This window comes from Nannospalax galili, unplaced genomic scaffold, assembly GCF_000622305.1.
Source record: "Nannospalax galili isolate Female #2095 unplaced genomic scaffold, S.galili_v1.0 scaffold139, whole genome shotgun sequence".
NCBI classification, from domain to species: Eukaryota; Metazoa; Chordata; class Mammalia; order Rodentia; family Spalacidae; genus Nannospalax; species Nannospalax galili.
Window position 1 is genome coordinate 4,160,276 of NW_008345884.1, and position 21,790 is coordinate 4,182,065.

The 21,790-nt window shown below is 39.5% G+C and overlaps 1 protein-coding gene across 3 annotated transcripts in view; it reads right to left on the minus strand.

Moving 5' to 3' along the window:
• Dab2 (DAB adaptor protein 2) overlaps positions 1-21,790 on the minus strand; it is a 56,518-nt gene that overhangs the window by 12,061 nt on the left and 22,667 nt on the right. Inside the window, exons 2-10 of one of the 3 annotated variants that reach the window (XM_008842092.3) lie at positions 11,859-12,035; positions 10,659-10,798; positions 8,880-8,978; positions 8,360-8,491; positions 7,775-7,855; positions 7,175-7,201; positions 6,885-6,938; positions 6,422-6,484; positions 900-1,550 (exon numbers count right to left, since the gene is read on the minus strand). In XM_008842092.3, coding sequence (XP_008840314.1) covers positions 900-1,550; positions 6,422-6,484; positions 6,885-6,938; positions 7,175-7,201; positions 7,775-7,855; positions 8,360-8,491; positions 8,880-8,978; positions 10,659-10,798; positions 11,859-11,949 — 1,338 coding nt within the window. In that variant the 5' untranslated portion in view covers positions 11,950-12,035. The remainder of the gene's footprint in view (positions 1-899; positions 1,551-6,421; positions 6,485-6,884; positions 6,939-7,174; positions 7,202-7,774; positions 7,856-8,359; positions 8,492-8,879; positions 8,979-10,658; positions 10,799-11,858; positions 12,036-21,790) is intronic. The other 2 variants (XM_029567801.1, XM_008842093.3) reach the window with 2 other exon arrangements.

Below are 21,790 nucleotides of genomic sequence, written 5' to 3' on the forward strand. Positions count from 1 at the left end.
AAAACCATTTGCTATTACTGATAAACAATTACTTCTACAATAAATAAATAAATAACCAAAAGTGGGGTATGAGGTAATAAAAGACATCGATGGCTGCAATGGTGGACTAGTAGAGCTGGCCTTTGGTTTTTGACTTGCAAAGTTAATTTATTTTGCTGATTTATCCGTTTGTATTAGTCTGGTCTCCTTGTTGGCTAAAACTTGAAGCTGAGGAAGAAAGGACAGCTGCCAATGATTGTTCTACACAATTTTTTCATTCCACTGGCTCTACATCAGTCTAGGTGGAGAGGATACCAGCTCCATCATCACGCAAATCTACATATTCCTATGAGAGCTTTAAAAATACCTATAAAAATTGCACTTGGAGTTGCTTTTGAATGAAGTTGGTAATAGTAAGGGTAATAGTAAATACATAAGTTTCTCCTAAGACAATGGGTTATTAAATCAACATTTAAGTTTAAAAGAGGAGACAGACTTAAGAATTTTCTACCACCACCACGGACATAAACGATGTGGGTGTGCAGGAGGTGTGTTAGTGTGGGGACAGGACCAAGGGAATCACAAGAAATCTTGCCCTCCCATCCCAGAACACGACAATCAGACTTACCAGAGATACAGAAGCATAGCAGCATTAAAAATGGAAAAAACTTGTGTTTAGTTTAGTATTTAGTGATAAGACATGCAAAGGGAAAGCAGGGTGTGAAAACACTGCTGGGAAGCTTAGAAAGAATGGCGACTAGAGGGGCGGTATTCCTGGAGAACTGATGTGGCTTATCCCACCTTCTATGTCACAGCCACACGGGAAACTAAAAGAGCAGCAGGGAAGAGAGCTTGCGTCACACCACCCTCTGGTACCGAGCATGCACTCTGCTAATGGATATGTGGAGGAGACAATTCACCTTAGCAGTCCTTCTTCTTCCTTGTTTGGTATTTTGAGGAGGTGGGATAATGGCTATGGAGTCATGTGCTGAGGACTGGACAGAGCTTTCCAAGTCCTGCTTGACGCCATTCGGTACCAATAGTCCTTTGGGAGAGTTTCCCACAAAAGGGTTCGGGGAAGATTTGATATGGAAGCCGTTCTGTTCTCTTTCAGATACCCCATTTTGAGTTCTCACTGCTTGCTGGGTTTGCGAACTCGGATAGGGCCACGGGCCTGCCTGAGCTTCCTGTTTGCCCGTCCGGTTAGAGATCTGGTCAAATTGCTGACCAAAGTAATCAGCATCACCATTCAGGGGCCCATTACTCAGTGGAGTAGACAAGCTACTCAAATTCTCTTTCTTCTGATCTGGAGATTTGAGAGAATCAAACGAAGAGGGTGTCGATTGGTCTGGCTGTGCAAAAGGATCATCACGGAAAGGATCAGGATTAGGGGTGGGAAAGAAGTTGAGATTGGCAGAAAAGGCATTTTCAGGCAAGAAGGATGCCTGAGGCTTTGGTCGAGGGAGAGAACAGGAGGTGAGGCCATTTGTTAAGAATGTGTTTTCTCTTAAAGAGTTCTGATTGGTGTCGATTTCAGAGTTTAGATCCACTAACAGGATATCTTTGCTTTCCTAGCACATTTGGGGGAAAAAAAGAGAGAAAGAAAGTGTTAGTCCATGTTATAACTTCAAATGAAAAAAAAAAAAAAGACATCAAAATGACCAGGATTACCAAAATTCTCATTAGAATTTGGGACTATTACCATCTCCCATCAACTCCCTGAGAGTGTTTACTAGCTGTGGATTAGCTCCTCCCTTGGGGCCTGTGAGCTTTAAGTCTCCAGGTTGCCTGCTTCTCATTAAATAAAATACTTCATGTCTCTGTTCTCCTTAGTTCATACATACAGGTGGGCTGAGTTCGTTATTGGCATTGTTTCAGCTGATAACTTTGGAAGTCTTAAAGGAATTGTGAGTTACTCGCAATGGTTATCTGAGTATGCTGAACTTGAATATATGAACCAACTTCAAAAGCCTGGTCCAGCTTCCTGTCTGAGGAACATGGTCTGTAGTCCCTTATACTGTACTTCCAGAAATCATTAGTATTATCTCTCCAAATGAGGAAATTTACTGATCAATACTTCTATCAGGGAGAGGGGATGGGGCTGGGAGTCAAACCCAGGGCCTCATATATGCCTCATATTCTACATTGCACAAGTCCCAGATGTTGTAGTTATGGTTAAAGTGAAGCTTAAGGTCAAGTGCATTTGCCTGTAGTTTATCTACTTTCTTCCTCTGGGAAAACAAAAGATTCTCCTTTCATCAGGGTCTGTACGTATGCCTCTTCAAAGAGCTAAGGCTCTTACTGAAGGTGCTAGCTAGCTAAGGCAGACTTCTCATTCTTACCATCCTCTTCGACAACCTTTTTCTATATATTCTTATATGAAAGTGACACTGAAAATACTGATTGCATCTAATCAATCACACACTAACCTCATGCATTTGTACACTTTTTGAATACCTGGATTGTATTTCCTTTGTTGTAGTGATCTTATCTGCTGTCTACTATCTATTAAAGTCAACTAATAACTAATTTTTATGGATATGGAAGAAATGTGGTATAGGACTTAATTTGAAAGGTGTGTCAAATGCCTAACTGAACTGTTTCCTCTCTATAATATGGGAAAAGGGATGGATGTTAATTGTTTGGTTTCTCCATTGTTATATAAAAATTCTTAGTGTCAAAGCAGAAACTTGATCAATATGACATGTCTTTATTCTAATTAGTGACATCACTAATTATGACTCACCTCGGGAGAACTTTTCGACTGACTTGGATCCATAAATGCTTAACTATGTTAGCCAAAGATTATGAACAACAAACACTGTCTAGTTGGAAGAGAAATTAGTGCAGATAGCTAGTATTAACCTGGGTAGATTCTGATAACCTGGGTAAATATTCTGATCACTGAGGCAAGAACAACTTTAAAGGAATATTAACTTTTCACACTCATAAGTATAAGAAGGGTTCAAAAGTCTCTTTGGCTTTTAGAGAAAAGAAAAACATTCTGATTCTCTTTTGTGATCATAGAAGAGGCAACAAAATCAAGCCAAAACATTTTATATCTTTCAATTTTCTTTACTGGTAATTATAAAAAACAGTTTTATAAGAACCAGGTTTTCTTTTTATTATTAGAAGAATTCATCACAAAAAAGAACTTAAAATTAAAGAGTTTTAATCAAAGAAGTGAATTGGAAGACCTCTTAATGAAGAGATCTTTAGACAATCAAAAGGTAGGGTAAGATGTATTATGAAAGCTTGATTTCAATATTTAGTCATTTGTTAATGGGCCACCTCTGGTTAGAACAGTTGGGTGTTCACAGCTGGTAGAGTTCTCCTTTGCAAAGACTTCAGAAGAAGTTCTTAGGACACCAAACAGGAGCCACAATGTTAGACTTCTGAATAGTCACCCTACGAGTAAAATGTATAAGGCTCTCCTCAGGTTGGAGTTATTGTTAATTCAAGATGAAGAGTGTAGCTAATAGACCTTCAGAAGGATGAGTGTTAGGACTCCTCATCTACCCCCATGTTCAGAGCTTCACTAGTGTTTTGGTGGACTGTCACTATTCCATCCATTTGACTACCACTTGAGCATCTTCAGACGGGCCTTTGAAATCTGAAGGGGAATTATGCTTCCTATTCTTAAGCACATGCAAGGGACATGCAGGCAATGGGAGAAGATTCTATACAAAGACAAAGTGAGTTCCACGTTTCTTCTCTGGGAAGCTAGTCTCCCTGAAATGGTTTCAAAATTGCGGGCACAACTCTATTGCTGTTATTCCTTACATGCATTAAAATCAGCATCTTCAGACCAGCTCTCAAAATGATCCATGGTAGGACCCAATTTAATTTTGGCCTAACTATCTGTTACCCTATACACTTCAATGACCCAGTTCAAATTAGACTGTTGTACAGAGACTTTTCTTACTAATATTTCTATTTCAATTTTACTTGTGTCTACCCCATGTCATCTTCAGAGGCACAAACAGGTGTGAACTCATGCTACTTGAACTTTGTGCCCTCATCTCATCCTCTATAAAAAATTTAATATACACTGTATGGCTAATTTCTTATATTCTTCCTGTACTAACTTTCAAGTGGACAAGTTTTTTAAGTTAAAGAGCACGCACCTCTCACCCTCCTTCCCTCTCTGTCCGCCTGTTTCTTCTTCCAGTCCTTTCTTTCTCTCTGTTTTTAGTTCTTAAACAGTATAAAGTATTATGCTCCAGTAGTTTTATAGGGAATGTATGTTCTAAGGGACATTATTTGAAGTACATGAAAGTTTTGTGTATCAATTTGGGAGAAGCTACAGTCACTTGGGACCACTGATAAAGTCTAAGTAATATAGATTTCTTCCACACTTCGCATTTTCCAGAACAGTTGTTGTAAGAGTTTAATAGTTTTAAGCACGCTGGCTTTGCCAACCAGAGATAAATCTATTTTGTGATCTCTGCATATGGAGTCAATATGCAAGAACATGCTGCCAAAATCTAGCTAGCACATAATTAGCCCTGTTAGCTTGTTTCTACTTACCAGATACCATCTACTTTGATTATACTTATATACTTAATTTACTGTTAATCCAAAACTTGAATTTCTACACATAAAAAATTCTTAGAGTGTAAGAAACCTGATAAAAATAAGGATCTCCCATGTTGTTTCTCATTTCCTTTGGCAGAATGTTTCAGAGCTCTATAAAAGCTGATTAAACAGTCAGTGCTTTCTTGCTTCTTCCTCTGCAATTCCACTGATGTCTTGAGAGTTTTGCTCTCTCTTGTTATGCCTGTTTGAATGTCATACCTGGGAAGAAGATTGTTCAGATACCAATTTCCTCCGAGGAAGGGGCTACTAAGGGAGGACTGGCAAAATTGTTTCAGAATCAAAAGGAGCTCAGAAGGAGAATGGTCCTATCAGTGGCATCTAACCTGGTATGTAATTTATCCTTAGCTGGGCATGGTGGCACATGCCTTTAGTTTCAGCACTGGAGAGGCAGAGGTAGGCAGACCTCTGTGAGTGTGAGAGCAACCTGGACTACATAGCAAGTTCCAGGTCACCAAGGACTACATAATGAGAGCCTGTCTCCAAAAACAAAAACAAAACAAAAACCCCCCAAAACCCCTAAACAACACAAAAAGGTTTATCCTTAAAATAGCAATAAGCATTAGAAAAATGAAAGGTTTTATGAATAAACTTGTTTGAAAGATTATTAAGCAGTTCTAGCTCTTCTATTGTAGGCTTGACAAAGATCAAGATGTCACTAATCAGTATGATTCACACAGGGGGACAGAGAACAGAGAATAGTGCATGAGGATCTTCCCCTGCTTTAGCTGGCTTGTGGGTTTATGCAGTGAGGTTCTGAAGGTTGAGTTTCACAAAAGTACTCTGGGAAGTGAGACTCTTTCCCAGTCTCCAACTTGCTCGAATTCCTGAGATCTTCTTGTAGGCTTACTTGATATTTTCCCAGTGTAAGAGAGTGCCAGCCAGTCATTTCCCTCATTAGTCTTATTTCTACTAAGTCTCTGCTTCTCTCATTATTGTCTTTTCATCCTTCACTTTCAAGTCTAGAAGCTCCCTTTCTTAGAAGCATTATCTGAATCTGCAAAACAGGTGAATATCCTGTAATTGACACCATTTAATTGACTTTGTTACGAGAGTCTTAATGTTCCTGTGAGACAGCACGTTCCATGATGGCACTGATGCCCATCTTACTGCTGCTGTGCTGCCTTGCAATAGTAAGTGCCCAAGAAGCTTGCAAATAAACAATAGAAGTTGACAGAAGTCATTCAAAAAGACCTGTTTTTCAGATGATCTGAAGACCAGAGCTTAAGCTTTGAATGTGAGCATCTTTCTTGGGTAAATGAGGTTTTTGTTTAACCAATATTTTCTTATCTATGCAGAAAAATATTGCTGTATTCTTACATGGTTGACTCATCCATCAATATTGAGAAGACTTGTTACCACAATGCTATGTAAAAATGGGTTATTTCCTAATAAAGATAAGCACTGATATCATTAACTGAACTTGTTTAACTCTTATTTCATGACAAGCTCATGCTGCTGAATTGCAAAAGAAAGAGAAGAAATTAAAAAAAAAGCTAAGCAATTTTATGATCAATCATTTAACAACATACTTCCTTCAAGTAGACATATGCAAAGAATCATTAATCAGATCTTCTTTTGGATCCCAAGTTATTCCCAAGAGGGATTACATTGCCTGACCAGTACCTTAGATTTAACACCTATGCTATACTAATATGTCTGAATTAGTATGGATAGATTCCTATGGTGACTTAAGATTTATTTTTCTAGTAGCCATTTATATTTCGTGAGGAAAAATCAAGGTATTCTAAGTTTCAATTAAGTGAACAAACTTTCTGGTTAATTGTCAGTTTGGATTATAGATGTTATTTCAATTACATTGCAAATTTATAAACAAAACACTTACTGTTGGGCTATTAAGGTCAGGAGGTGTAGACATGTCCCCAAACAAATCCATCTGGTCAATACCCTTAAAAAAGTATTTGGATTAGATTCAGATGTGTCTACTATTTACAATTACTTTGTACATAGTTGTAATTGTTTGTGTCCTAAACTAGAGAAAATTGTTGTCACAATTGGATTGTGGGTGATTTCATACAGACTTGATATTAAGTGGCTAATGTTAGGAATTGTAGACATGTTCCCAAACAAATGCATCCGGTCAACACCCCTAAAAAAGCACTTGATTTGATTCAGATGCTTTGCTGAAAAGATTATGTTGTATATTGACATAGATAATTATATGAATGGGAAAATATTTGCTCCAATTGAATTTTCATATGGAGTCAATACACAGGTCTGGGATTAGCAACATCTACAGGAAGTGGAACCCATGTTCACGTAAGAATGGTAAAACATCACAAACGTACCAACTTCAGTTTGTTAGCTTGATCATCAAGGGTCAAGAGGGTCTCATTCCCATTCTGAAAAAGAGGTGAATATTTAAGGGTTTAATTGATGAGCTCTCTCCATAGAATTTATTTTTCTACCCTACTGGTGTATTGAGCAATTACAATTTGGGAACTGATCATGTAACTATGTGTCTTCCAGGATGAGAGTGGTCACTAGCACAGAGTAACAAGCCAGGAGAGGCGAGTGCTTGGTCAGGGAGCAAAAAGGGTTTCAACATATTCCACAAGAAGTAAAGAGGTGGCTTTACCTCAACAGCTTTGTTAGCTTCTTCAGCCTAAAAAGAGATACAAATTCAATGAGCTTATCATTTATGAAGAGAGTTAATGAAAGAACAAATATCATAGGTTCATAGGCAGAAGGCAAAGTATCTGGCCTTACTTTTTTTTGCCTCCCCATTTCATATAAATAATGGATTTGAACACTTTCTAGATTTATGATAGCTTTTTATGTCCAGTCCTGTAACTAATAATGAAAGTTGTAGGGAGTTAGGGACTACAAGTTGGAAGTCCCTAACCACAAAATCCATCCATTGCCTTATTGGGATTTCTATACTTTGAAGGACAGAAGCCCAACTCTTCAGACAGGGCATATGTTTACCTGACATTAAAAATGGTCCTGAGCTAGGCATGGTGGTGTATGCCTTTTAATCCCAGTGCTCAGGAGGCAGAGGCAGGCAGATCTTTGTAAGTTCAAGGTCAGCCTGATCTACATAGTGAGTTCCAGGCCAGCTGGGGCTGCAGGGAGACCATGTCTCAAAAACCCCAAACCAAACCAAAACAAACGAAAAGAATCAGGTAAAATGAATACAGTCTTGAATTCAATAGAACTTCTATCAAGCAGTACTTGCCTTTTTCTTTTCTTCTTCCTTTTTCTTTACATTGTAGATAACTTGGAAAAGGTCTTTAAGGTCAACAACTAATGGCTCAGCCTGAAGCAAGAGAAAACATATACAGCATTTCATGATCGGTTCTCATTAATACTTTTCTTTCTCTTGAAATTCCTTACTACCCTTCCCTGGTTTACAGAGGATTACCAACCTCAGATAACTAAAGGACAGAGGGTTAGTAAATGTTATACTAATGTACTAATGTTAAAAACACAGTTGTCGCAATGTAATTTTTCAAGTATCCAGATAAAGCAAGAGGTACAGAGACTATTTTTGGACTTGCTTCAAGGTTTCTGGGAATAATCCACTACTGTTCTAAATTCAGTATTAGCATGATTAGAAAAATCATTCTCATAATTCTTATGCCACATCCATGCGTATCAGTGACATTTAAAATATATTCTTTAGGCCAATAGTCATTTTCTGAGTCATGATTGACCTAAAGAACACTGACAGCCTAAGGAATTATTTCCAGTAAGTTTTCTCATTGAGTGACAAACACTCATATACTCAACAGAGGACTAGTCCCCAAGTCTTGAAGCTTACCTGTTGTCCTGTTTTTATGGCGAAAAATTGATGCTGGCCTTCTCCTCCACACACATAACCAAATGCTCGGTTGTCTGTCACATCACGAGCAATGAAAGAAATCTTATTTACTGGATGTTCATGCTCTATTACCTTAAAAAGGAACATAAAGACATTGAGGAAAAAGAGAATCTACTTTCAGGCTAGCACAGGGAGACATCAGACACCCATATGAAGGGATGTACAAAGAGGCTAAAGCCAGGGACTAGATTAACCTGATTCAATCTAAATTCCTGAACAAATATCTATGTGACAGTGGTAGCAGACCTATATTTATGGCTTCTTTACATCTCTTACCAGAAATAAAGTTCAAAATATAGTACCTTGACTCTTCCAATTCTGTGTTTCTGCCTATTCTGGAGAAGTGGTGCATGTTACTATTTTTTTCCCTACAGAATTTTGGGGAATAGAAAGCAATTTCTTTCTGGAATTCAGCTAGCACATTGTCAGACTCAGGTAGTCAGTGAGTACAAATTCTTACCCCAGTTTTCTCATCGATTATTTTTATGCCAGACAGGGAAATGTTGACCCAGATCCTTTGCTTGTGTTGTCCCTGAGAACGACCAGCGGCTGCCATTCCCTGAGGTTGGGAAAATGAGAGAAATCTAATTTAAAGTACTCCACAATGCTTCTGATAGTGAAAATCTGAAAGGCAGCTTTGCTTTCAAGTTGGCTGTTCTCCATGAGGATTAAGCATTCTTCATCGAGTATAATAGGACAGACTAGAAGACAGTGAGCAGGACATCTCCTTAGTTAACTATATGAACTTGAACATGATGCTTGAATTCTTGTGATGTCAGCATAGTCATTGGTAATGTTAATGGAACTAGACTAGAAGTTTCTAAAAGATGTTCCCTCTAGGGCTAGGGATATAGCTCAATGGCGGTGTGTTTGCCTGGTTGTGTAAGGTCATAGATTTGATCCCCCCCGCCCACATACACACAAACAAAAACAGATGTTCCATCTAAGCCTTGTAATGCTTAATGAGGTTAACATGGTAGCAAAGCACTGAAATTTAAAGTTCTGAACCTCTGGGACTAGGGAAATGGCTCAAGTATTAAAATGCTTGCCTCACAAACATGAGGACCTGGTTTGATTTCCCAGAGCCGACATAGTAAGTTGGATAGAGTGGCATACATTTGTAACCTTAGTGCTGGGGTGCTAGAGACAGGTGGATCCCTGGGACTTGCTAGCCAGACATCTAGCTAAATTGGTGAGGTTCGGGTTCAGATAGGAATTCTGTCCCAAAAAATAAGGTGGAGAGAAACTGAGGAAGACAGTGTCAACCTCTTGCCACATCAATGCCCATATGTGTATGTTCACATACACATGAACCCTTGTATATACACACACACACCACTACCACCACCACCACCACCACACTTACACACACAATTTAAAACACTAAAGGATTATCACTAAAGAACCCTAGTTTCTAACTAAAGCCCTGAAGTTTACCTGAATACTTTCTGGGTCAATGGGTACTCTACATAGTCTTTTAAAAATTTAATTATTTTCAAATGTGTATATGTGTGCAGTATACATGTGTATATGTATGTGTATGCATAGATATATGAGAAAACTGGGGCAAGGCCAGAGGTTGATGATAGGTGTCTTCCTTGACTGCCTTTCATTCTTAAATGCAGAGGCAAAGTCTCTTACTTGAGCCCAGAGCTCACTGATTCAGCTAATCTAGCTAGCTAGTTCACTCTGGGAATTCTGTATGTGCCTCCTCTGGGATTATGGGTGGGCTACCACACTCACTTAGCATTTATGTGAGTACTGTGCCTCTAGAGTGCTGGGATTATGGGTGGGCTACCACACTCACTCAGCATTTATGTGAGTACTGGAGATCCAAACTCTGTTCCTTCCACTTGCACAACAATCACCTTACCCACTGAACCATCTTCCCAGCCCCTACTCTCTGTCTGTTATGCAAAGTAAAACCTATCACACACAGCCACATGCAGCTTTTATGATCATTTAATGACAGAGGCTTCAGAGGTAAACTTTGTTCATCCAAGTGCCGAGTTTTACAAAAATGAAAAGGCACCTGGAATCTTGCTATCCTTTATTAAATGAGGCTTCTAGAACAGGACTCAGAGTAACTCCTGGCTTCTCTGAAAACAACACTAGTGGATCAATTATGTGATTAGAAAAGCTTCTCCAATGCCAGAGATTTGAGTGAACAAAATCTCCTGTTAGAATTCTCTTATTAGACAATCAGTGAAGACAGACAGTGGATTCTTTTCCTCTTTACCTTTAGTTTCATCATAGAATCTTGGCTCATCTTGTCTCCTCTGGCATCAGGAACATCATCAATACCAATTAGCTTGGCCTTATATTTTACCCCATCACCTTTGAACCTGGCCAATAGATACTCATCTGTCTTTTCAGAACCTGAAAAAAGAAAGAATTGCAAGATGAAACTTATATCTAAATACTACCCCTGGGTATGACCACATGTGCTCCAGAATCCCCTGAATTTGGGTAGTATAAATCTTGACTATACTACAACCGATCATGTATGTGATGTTTCACTGTATTTTTCTTACTTCCTTTGATCAAAACCATGTTCTACAATATTGAATATGTAGTTGAGATAAAAAGAAAAAAGAAACAATGAAAGGAAAAAAAAAAGTCCTCAAGATACGTAATTGAAGATGAGAAAGTCATAGAAACGTGATTTTGGAGCTGAGGATATTTGTCATCAAAACTTTGCTCAAGTTCTGAAAGAACACAAGAGGATGGTATATCTTTTTTTATGAAAGAATAAGCTACCAAACAATTTTCTAACATTTTGAACTATCAATGGAGCAGAATGGAATTATGGATAAATCCCCATGTTATAGTCTAGATAATTATCCCTGATTTGCAATTCCTTTTCTCCTCTTAAAAGACCTGCTCAGTCTCATTCCTAGAGCTGAGAGGTAATAGTCAAAGTGAGAAAGCCACAGCATCTTTAAGCTCCAACCAACAAAGTAAAGCCTTGGCCATTGGTACTTTAGGTTAAAAGAACAGTGTTTAATAAAATTCAAGATATTGGGCTTAAGAAAATGGTGGTGTCAGCCTGGTATCCCAGGACTCAGGAGGTAGAGGCAGGTGGATCTCTGTGATATCAAGGCCAGCCTAGCCTACATAGCATGCTTCAGGCCAGCCAGGGCTACAGGGAGACCCTGTCTCAAACTACCTCCCAATGGTTTTGTCAGTAAAACTAAATTGTAAATAGATTACTGAAAGATAACTCCATGATAATGATAGTTATATTACTAACTGAACAAAATACTAATGAAAGTTTCCCAAGTGAACCTAAGTCAGAGATGTCTTATTACACATGAGGTGAACTAGCTCATGTGGTAGCTAGGCATGAGCCAGCTCTTACTTTATCCTAAAGCTAACAATTCTTAAGAAATAATCAGCTCTAGCCTACTTTGCTGGTCTCAAGAGACTCTGTCCATACCTTTCTTCTTTTCTTTCTTTGACGGCAATTTTGGTGCAGCCTGTTGGTCAGGCTGACCGTTGGTTGCACTTGTTTCTACTTCGTTAGACATGGCAAGAAGGCAAGCAGCAGATGCTCAGTGACACCAGGCGATCCCCGATGGACAGGTCTCAAATGAACATAACCTATGGCACACACCTGTGGGCAGAGAGGCTCAATGAGATCAGAATACAGGACGAGACTGCACCATCCAGCTCTACAGCAGGCAATCCTATTGTCCTGTGGACTCACGTCCTTCCTTCTCTTTCAAGCTAACCTCTGAAAGCAGGGGTAGGTTGTAGCCTTTGAAGCTTTCAAAATGCGAAAATAACTGTTTAGTAAAGATTTCTTCAAGCTCTTGATTTCTGGTAGCATTTAATGATTACCTAGCTCAGCAACTTGTATTAGAACTTTGGCATAAAAATCTCATATTAAAGATGGGGATCAAAAACTGGTTAGGTTTCATAGCAAAATAAAAATATACTGCTGATTCTGACAAGATTGCAACTGGTGTCTGAAAATGGATGCTAGATGTTTCAGTTCTTCACAAACTTGCTTATAAAGGAGTATAGCTCAGTATCAGAATATTTGCAACCTGAATTGTATTCCCAGCACCTCTAAGAAATAGAAAAGAGTATAGCTGGGTGTGGTGGCACACACATTCAATCCCAGCACTCAGGAGGCAGAGACAGGATCTCTGTGAGTTCCAGGCCAACCTGATCTACATAGTGAGTTCCAGGCCAGCTAGGGCTATAGAAAGAGCCTGTCTCAAAAAGACCAAAAAAGAAAAAAATAGAAAAGAGTAGAGCTATTAACTTTATCTCGACCATACTGATAAATTAAAGTATTTTAGGATTCCACATGTGACCTCCAGTGCTACACAAGCACTATGCTTTAAACACCTCCACTGAGGGCAGGGGAATGAAACTGGAGATCACCATTTTAAGTAACATAAGCCAAACGAACAAAGATAAATATTGCATGTTTTCTCTCATATGTGGATGTGTCATCATAAAAGTAGAATGGAGACCAATTTGGAGATGGGGGAGAGGGGGGACCATGAGAGGGAAATGGGAAGGGAGAAAAACAAAATATCACATATTTCTCTTGTGTGTGGAGTCCATATATATACACATATATGTGTATGGCATGAAAGCACAAGAATACCTGGGGGAGGAAGGGATCAGCTGACAAGAGAAGTTTGGGTAGGGGAGGCCAGGAGGGAATAGATATGATCAAAGTACAATATTACACATGTATAAAAATGCCATAATGAAATTTATTATTTTGCATGCTATCTGGGAAAATTAGCAATAAATAAATGACATCTATTTTTGACATTGAAATACTAAGGTAACAGAGAATTTATGCGTGTCCCTTGTGCAACTCATTGCATGCTTTTATGCTATTACTTAGCACTCACACGCTCACAATAGTCATGTTACATGCTCTTATAATGCTTCCCTGTGCGTCGCAGTAGAGAAAAACAGTCATTGCAAGTACAGATGTAAAGGGTCCTTTTGTCTATGGGTATTCTATTTCTGCACTGCTCTAGAGGGTAAGCATTCTAGTACTGTAGACCAAAGGAAGGGAAGAGCCGTTCCCAACTTATTATAAAGCTATCTCTGTTAGAACCCCCCCCCATTGATGAAAGCATTTAACAGAAAATCTACCATGTGCGAATATATGCTGTTCATTAGCTATCTGAGGTAAAACATGTGCTATTACTTAGCACTCACACGCTCACAATAGTCATGTTACATGCTCTTATAATGCTTCCCTGTGCGTCGCAGTAGAGAAAAACAGTCATTGCAAGTACAGATGTAAAGGGTCCTTTTGTCTATGGGTATTCTATTTCTGCACTGCTCTAGAGGGTAAGCATTCTAGTACTGTAGACCAAAGGAAGGGAAGAGCCGTTCCCAACTTATTATAAAGCTATCTCTGTTAGAACCCCCCCCATTGATGAAAGCATTTAACAGAAAATCTACCATGTGCGAATATATGCTGTTCATTAGCTATCTGAGGTAAAACATGTCAAGAATTTTTTTTTGTTTAACTCTTAGAAATTCCACAATAGCTCTTAGACATTCCTGTATTATGATACAGCATTACTTCATTTTCCAGAGGGAAACCAAGGCACAGAAGCTTTACTACCTGTCAAGTGGAAGAACCAGGGTTCTGTCCCATACTGTCTGTGGCAATGCCAGAATTCCTTGATAGCCCACTGAAGAATCTCTTTGTAGAAACCACATTCTAGTTATAGAGATGCTCTATCTTATACTTGTAGCCCCAAAACATGTCCAACTCTTTGTCCAAGTCTTTGCAACTAGGATATTAAAATGGGATTTTACTGGATTTGGGGAGAGCTCCTAAACAAATGACTTAACTATTATTTTAAAAAGAAAAAGAGAGATTTGAGGCACAGAGACACACAAAGAAGGTGGTATGAAGCCAAAAGAAGAGCTTGGTTTGATGTATCTGGAAGCCGAGGAGGCTCAAGTACTGCCAACATCTACCAGAAGTTAGGAGCAAGACAGAGAATGGTTCTCCTGCAAAGCTTCCAGAAGGAACCAACCTTGTCACACCCTGACTATGGACTTCCTGGCTTCAGAAACACTGGGACAATACATTTCTCTTGCACCAAATAGTGCACCTATCCTATTTGCAATAATTTGAAACAGCATCCCTACTTAGTGGATATGCCACCTGTATTTTGTATGTCTTCATTGGTTCCTGTGGTTCTCAAATTTAATACTTCTCTCAGTCATATCTAGACTGTTCTAATCTCAGACAAAGCTATTTTCTTAATTTCAGAAGATTTACTACAATCAAGCAGATACTTGCTCATGCTGACAGTGTCGGGTTGTGAGACTATACTCTTATTTAAGGAGATACACTGATATTCGTTCTCCCACATCTTCCGTCTTTCTCTAATGAGTCCTCAATTCTAAAAATTATTATCTTAGAAATAAGGAAAACACGCAGCAGTCATATAATTATGATCTCATCATCCTTTCAGGATTAAGCTTATAAAACAGAAAGACTGATACTCTGTGCCTTTTCCTGTCCCCCTCCCCTCCCCCAAAGGACTGTTAGTCTCAAATGTCTTCTCAAAAATCGCTTTGCTGTTTCTCTACTGATAGTCCAATTATCTGCTTTCCATTCTTTTCGGGCTGTCCTACTGAATGCCCCACATATTTACACTTTTCTTGTGAGCTTATCCTTCCCTACTTTTTGCTCCTGCAACAAACCCCTATTTCTGGCTTGTGTTTAATGAACTAGGATGTCATAGGTTTTTTTTTTTTAATGAAGAACTTCCTTTAATATTAAAAAAGATTGGAAAATTTCCTGTGAAATCCTGTGGTAGCTCTCCTTTAAATTTAAGACAAAGAGTCGATGCTTTCATTCTGGAATGCTCTTGAAGACGTAATGTTCTTGAATATATTGTTCTCAAGTCACCGTCCTCATTTCCTTTCATACCTCTTTGCAAACTCCAAGTTTCTTTGAGAATGATTTGTCTCAGCCTCCTTACGTTTCCACATTTGCTGAGCTGCCTCTGCCCTATATCCTGCTTCCCCAGTTGCCCATTTGTCCCTGAAGACAGTGGGTAAGGTAAGACCTCTGAAGCTTTCCCCTCTACTCTCTAAATACACAGGGTTATCAGGAGGTTTCACACAAATCAACGTCACACATGTCTGTTGACTCCTCTGGAGCACAATCTCCTTAAAAGAGGAGATTCATTTCTCTGCATGGCAGAAGGAAGCCATTTGTCTGAATGATGGTCTAGACTGCTAGAGCAGCACAGATTTCCTTCCTTGCTTGTCATATATGCAAATGTGTGTGTTTAAGTGGTTTGTTTTTGGGAACAGAATGAACAATTCTGTTTTTAGGTAGCAGTCAATTCACATGATGCTGTGACTAAGTTCTAGGTGGTGATTAATAAAGCTTGAAGACACAAACTGTCTTTTAGTAATGGTCACCATGCCTATTTGGACTTCAATTTCCCAGTTTGGGATCAGATGAGAACATCTTCCTTTACATGAAGGATAAATTCATCTTGTAAGATGGAAACACCTGTCCTATTGCAGGGGAGCAGTTCAGATATGCAGAAGGCTATGTATGAACAGTGACTAGCTAAAGGGGTAGACTGTACCAATTACTAAGTTGCCTTAGCTTCACCCCCATTGCCGCCCCCCCCCCCCGCCAGCTGGCTTTAGGGTGCTTGACTTAGGACTCTGCAAACACTTGCGCTTTGGCAGCTCGGTTCATATGAGCTCTGCCAATAGGGGATGCTAGAGAGAGACTGCCAAACTGGAGAAAGGACTGAATCCAGTTTTTAGCCCTTCTCAGATCTGGGTATCTAGCCTCAATATGTTCTTGGATGTACGTGCCTCAGCCTTCATTTCTCTCTTGAACTTCAGGATCTCAGGCCCTAAGAGCTCAGGGATTCAGCACTAGCTGAACAGTATCCCTTCTCAGAGATCTGAGTAGGAGCCCTGTGCAAAATTCTAAGTTTATAGGCTTTGAAGATTGCTGTGTCTTCCCTTTGGAGAAGCTCATATTTCAAATGGCATGGGTGGCTTAGTGCAAGAGAAATTTATTGTACCAAGAAGTCCAAAGTCAGTCTAGGGTTATAGTTCATCTCTGGGGTAGAAGCTGTCTTGTGAAATTTGCTTACCCAGTGAGATTTGGTATATTCTGTCTTTATCATCAGTTATCCAGAAAATAACTTTAAAAAACATTTTATTTTTAATTTTTATGTGTATGCATGCATTGCCTGCGTGTAGGTAAGTGCACCCGTGTCGTGCAATGCCCACAGAGGACAGAAGAGGCTATTGGATTCCCTAGAACTGGAGTTATGGACAGTTGTTAGCTGCTGTGTGGCTGCTGGGATTCGAACCCGGCTCTTCTGCAAGAACAACCAGTGTTCTTAATCACTGAATCATCTCTCCAGCCCCCCAGAAAATAACTTTATACCTAGCATTAAATACTTAATATCAGCTGGGCATGGTTGCACATGCCTTTAATCCCAGCACTTGGGAGGCAGAGGCAGGTGGATCTCTGTGAGTTCGAGGCCGGCCTGGTCTACATAGTGAGTTCCAGTCCAGCTGGGGCTACAGGGAAACCCTGTCTCAAAGAAGACCAAAATAAAAAAAAAAATTAATATCAAATCTTCACATTAAAAATCTCTTTCAATGATAGATGTGGACTGGACTCCAACTGATACAACGGTAATACTATTTTTTTCTTGATTTTATCAGCTAAAGAGCTATGATTAAAGGATATCTTAAATGTGACAGATACAAGTTTAATTTAAGTACCCATCCTTATTTGTTTTTAAAAACAGTCAAGTCTGGGGTTTCTGGGCTTTATGTACTTTAGTCCATCCACTTTTAATTTCCTAGGCCAAAAACAAGAACGGTAAGAACGTGCCCAGAATAGAATACACCTTCTCGTCTTTATGGAGGCACTCTGAGTATCAGTGGGCTAGTTCTTCAACTCTGCCTTGCTCAGGTTGGTGTAATGAGGTGGAATCTGACTGAGAAAGTACCCTGGACACAAGAGTTTATTACACATTCCAGGCCTATAGAAAAAAATATTTTGGTGGCAGGAGAGAGACGAAAACATTTTAGGGGAGGAGAGAAGACTGGGGATCGAATCTAGGGCCCTGCATACGCTCTGCAAGTGCTCTCCCACTGAGCTACGACCCCTGCTTTCCTGCCCTCTTTTCACTTCTGCATTTGAGTCAAGTTGTTCAGGTTGACATCAAAGATATCATAGACCAGGCAGGCCCTGAAATTGTGATACTCCTGTTTCGTGCCACTAGGCCCAGGAAAAGTGAACATTTGATAACGTTGCCATTATTTTTAAAAGTTTTGACTTCCTTTGATTATATCTCATATTATTTAGGAATGAATAATGTAAGAAATAAAGGGAAAATAGACAGGAAAAAGTTTATTATAAATTCCTAGACGAAAATGATTGTGTGTGTTGAGTTATGCATACAGCCTTTCATTTACTGAGATGGTACTCTGGCTCTTATGGTCAAGGAAGAAAACAATTATCTGGGAACTACATACAAGAGGGTCACCAAAAGGCAAGGATTACAAAATAAAGCTCAAAATTGTACACAAGGTTCACATGAATAGTCCCCCATCTAAACAAAGTTGGTCTGTTATTCTAGTTTCTAGGACAGGCTGTTTCCTTCATCAGAAGATGGAAAAGAGAAGTAAAATCACATATATGAAAAACTAAGACTCTAAAGTTAGTCTGTATCCTTGACTCCTTAAGGCCTCATATGATACAGAGATAAGAGGGAAGCCCTGCTGAGCCCTAAGATTAGCTGCCATTTGGGTTTAGACATCTAACTTGGATTTTGGACTTCAAACAAACCTCTCTAAAAGAATGTGGAAATGTCCCCCTTGCATGGCACTGAAGTCAGATGACTCGGAGAGATTTTGGAGCTTGCAACATCTTCCTTGGTTTCTGAGAAGGCTCTGGGAGATGTACACCGGAAGGCTGCATGAGTCATCTTGGAACAATTATGTCCTCTGCACTATTAAAAGTCAGTTATAGTTTGTTTTGTCCTAAAAGTGACTCATGTAAGATAGCATTTTGTAATCTTAAAAGGCCAGCATGTAGATAACAGTCAGTCTAGGCTTTGAAAGGACAAATTTGACTGACACTTTTTTAACGTTGCTTGCTTTTCACCTCAGTAGGATTACACCGGTTTCTCAATGGTATTCCTTAATGATTTGGGAATTCTAAAGCCATATCATGACTCAAATTTGCATGTCCCTCAATCTCCACGCCAATATACCTCCTTACGCAATTATACAGAGCAGGTAGGAATTGGGTTGGCCAGTCTCAAAATGCTGTAATAACTTAAGGACTTGAGAGTAGCCCCATTCCACAGATAGGAATCTGTTTTCAAGGTTGAGGATAATATAGGATAATCACCTAATAAAGTCAGCACTCCAAATACAAAAGTTCTACATCTGTTGGTCCAAAAACCAGTAATAAAAAAAAAATCCAGAAAAAAAATGTGTACTGAATATGTATAGGCATTTTTTCTTAATATTATTCCCGAAACAGAGCAGCATAAAAACTATTTGTTTAGCATTTACATTGTATTAGGTATTAGGAATAACCTAGAGATGATTTAAAATATACTGGAGAATTATGTAGATTGTACGCAAATACTAGACCATTTTTACATAAGGGTTTTGAGAATCCAAGGATTCTAGAATTGAGAGGGTTTTAGACTAGAGCCCCTGCGGGTACAGAGGGATAACTGTGTGCAAAGAGCACTTAAAACATTTATCTTGAAAACTCTATGAATCAGATTGTGTCTGTTTTAGGAATAATAAATGGATTCAGTGACACAAGGTCTCATATAAGCTGCTGAGTACAAAACTGAATGTAACCTGTTTGCCTTCCTATATTTACTTTTGTTAATTTTCTTTCCTTAAATCCCACCAGCTTCTAACCTGTATTTTAAAAAACTCACAATCCCTGGGACTTCAGCATATCAGTTAAAACTTTTAGAAAGAGTTACATAAAGTAGACAGTAAAGGGAATTAAGGAGACTCGAGAAGAAAGCAACATAAACATCTTTGTTTAGGGTGCTAAGCACTTTGTACTGGACACAGAATGTACTTCCTTGTCCATAAGAATGTGATGCCCGCCTTAGCTGAAGTGCTGAATAGGACGTGTGAAATATTAACCTCCAAGACAGACCTCAGGTCCAAGGGGCAGCAAACAACCTGAGAGGACACATTGAAATACAGCTCTAACGCTAGGTTGTTTCTCACACTTGTCGAAAACACAGCCTCCCTTAGCTCTTCCATCGTCATGATCTGAAGATGGTAGATTCCTCTACAAAAGCCGACTAGGCAGATAGATTTTTTTCTGGCTAGCAAGACGGCTCAGTGGGTAAAGGTGCTTGCTATGCAAACTTGATGACCTGAATTCAAGTCCTGGAACACATGTAAAGACAAAAGAAAGAACCAACTCCAGAAAGTTGTTCTTTGAGGACCATACCTGTTCCACCGCATGCATGTACCTACACACATATCACACACATACACACAATAATAATAAAGTTCAACAAGATTTGCATCTTGTTTACTTGAAAATGAGTATACGTGTTAATGTATACTTGAAAAGAGTCCTGGGAAGATGTTCTTGTAAATGTTGAGCCTACTGTTAGGGCTTTATATTCGTGCCAATTCACAAGTTACGTGTTTCTACACAAGTTATACATTAATTTTGATTTATTTATTTTATTTTATGTGTATGAGTGTTATGCCTGCATGTGGTAGGTGCAATTTGTCATGCAGTGCCCTTGGAGGACAGAAGAGGTTGTCGGATCCCCTGGAACTGGCGTTATGGATGGCTGTTAGCCACCATGTGGGTGCTGGGATTCAAACCCAGGTCTTCTGCAAGAAGAGCCAGTGCTCTTAACTGCTGAGCCATCTCTCCAGCCTCACAAGTTGTGCATTTATATTGAGCGTGCATCATTGCTTTTAACCATGGGAGCTGATGCTGCAAGACACAGACAGAATAGAAAGCCCTGTGCTAAGAAGCCTTCTCCTATTTTAAGAACCAAGTTAGATCGGAGTTAAGAGTTCCTTTCAGCTGGATGTGGTGGCACATGCCTTTAATTCCAGCACTCAGGAGGCAGAAGCAGGTGGATCTATGTGAGTTCAAGGCCAGGCTGGTCTACATAGCAAATTCCAGGCCAGTTGGGGCAACAAGGAGACCCTGTCTCAAAAAGACCAAAAAAAAAGAAGTAAAAAGAGTTCCCTTCAAACATAGAGCTAGACAAACGGCTCAGCAGTCAAGAGCACTGGCTCCTCTTGTGCAGGACCTGGGTTTGAATCCATGCACCCACAACTTTCTGCATCTCCAGTTCCAGGGGACCTGACACCCTCTTCTGACCTTGGTGGGTACTGTACAACATGGGTGCATTTACATACCTGCAGGCAATACACTCATATAAAAAAATAAACAAAATATTTTTTAAAAAGAAAATATTGTCCCCCTGGGGCTCTATTTTCTAGTGTTTGGTTTGAGGTTCTTTTTCCTATGGAATCAGGAGGACTCCTGTGACTTTGAGGAAAGCCTGAGCTACAAAGTGAGATAGCCTGAGCTACAAAGTGAGATAGGAGACTTTTGGCTTATCTAATTGATAAAGAGCTGGTTGGGATAGAGCTAGTATCATGAAGTTCTAGACCCTAGAGACAGAGTTGCACTATTCCTAGAGATTATAATATGTCTGTTTTTTAAAGCAGACTGTGCAGAGCTCATTACATGGAGGCTGTACCAAGAAAGTCCTCCAGGACTTGGGGTGTAATGTAGGTCAGTGGTAGAGTGATTCTAACATACAAGTCCATGGGTTCCATCCCTGGTCCCACAACCAAACCAACTGCAAACCAAAGCAAACCTCCATTTAGTGGGTATATCGAGCAATGAAGAAGGAAATAACTTAGCTAAACATCTCATATGGTCTTCTCTGAACCAAGACAGAAAGAGCATTCTAAGGATTTTCAGAGTCTCATTCTATATTTTCACTGGATTCTTCCTCATTTTCTGCCGAAGTAGCAGAAATTGTATTTGGTCAAACTGACCTTTGGATCTGGCTGCTTCGGCAAAGTCTGAGACACAACTCACAGATCAAAGAGTTTAAATTTAGTTCTTTAGTTCAGTACCTTCTCTACTATGCAGAGCTTGTCCTTTTTATCCTCTCCCTTTTTTCCCTCCCCCCTCCCCCTCTTTCTCCCTCCATTTTTCTTTTTCCCTCCCTCCCTCCCTCCCTCCCTCCCTCCCTTCCTTCCTCTCCCTCCTCTCCCTCCTCCTTTCTTCTTCCTCCTCCTCCTTTTTTTTCAGACAAGTTCTCATGGAGCCCAGGC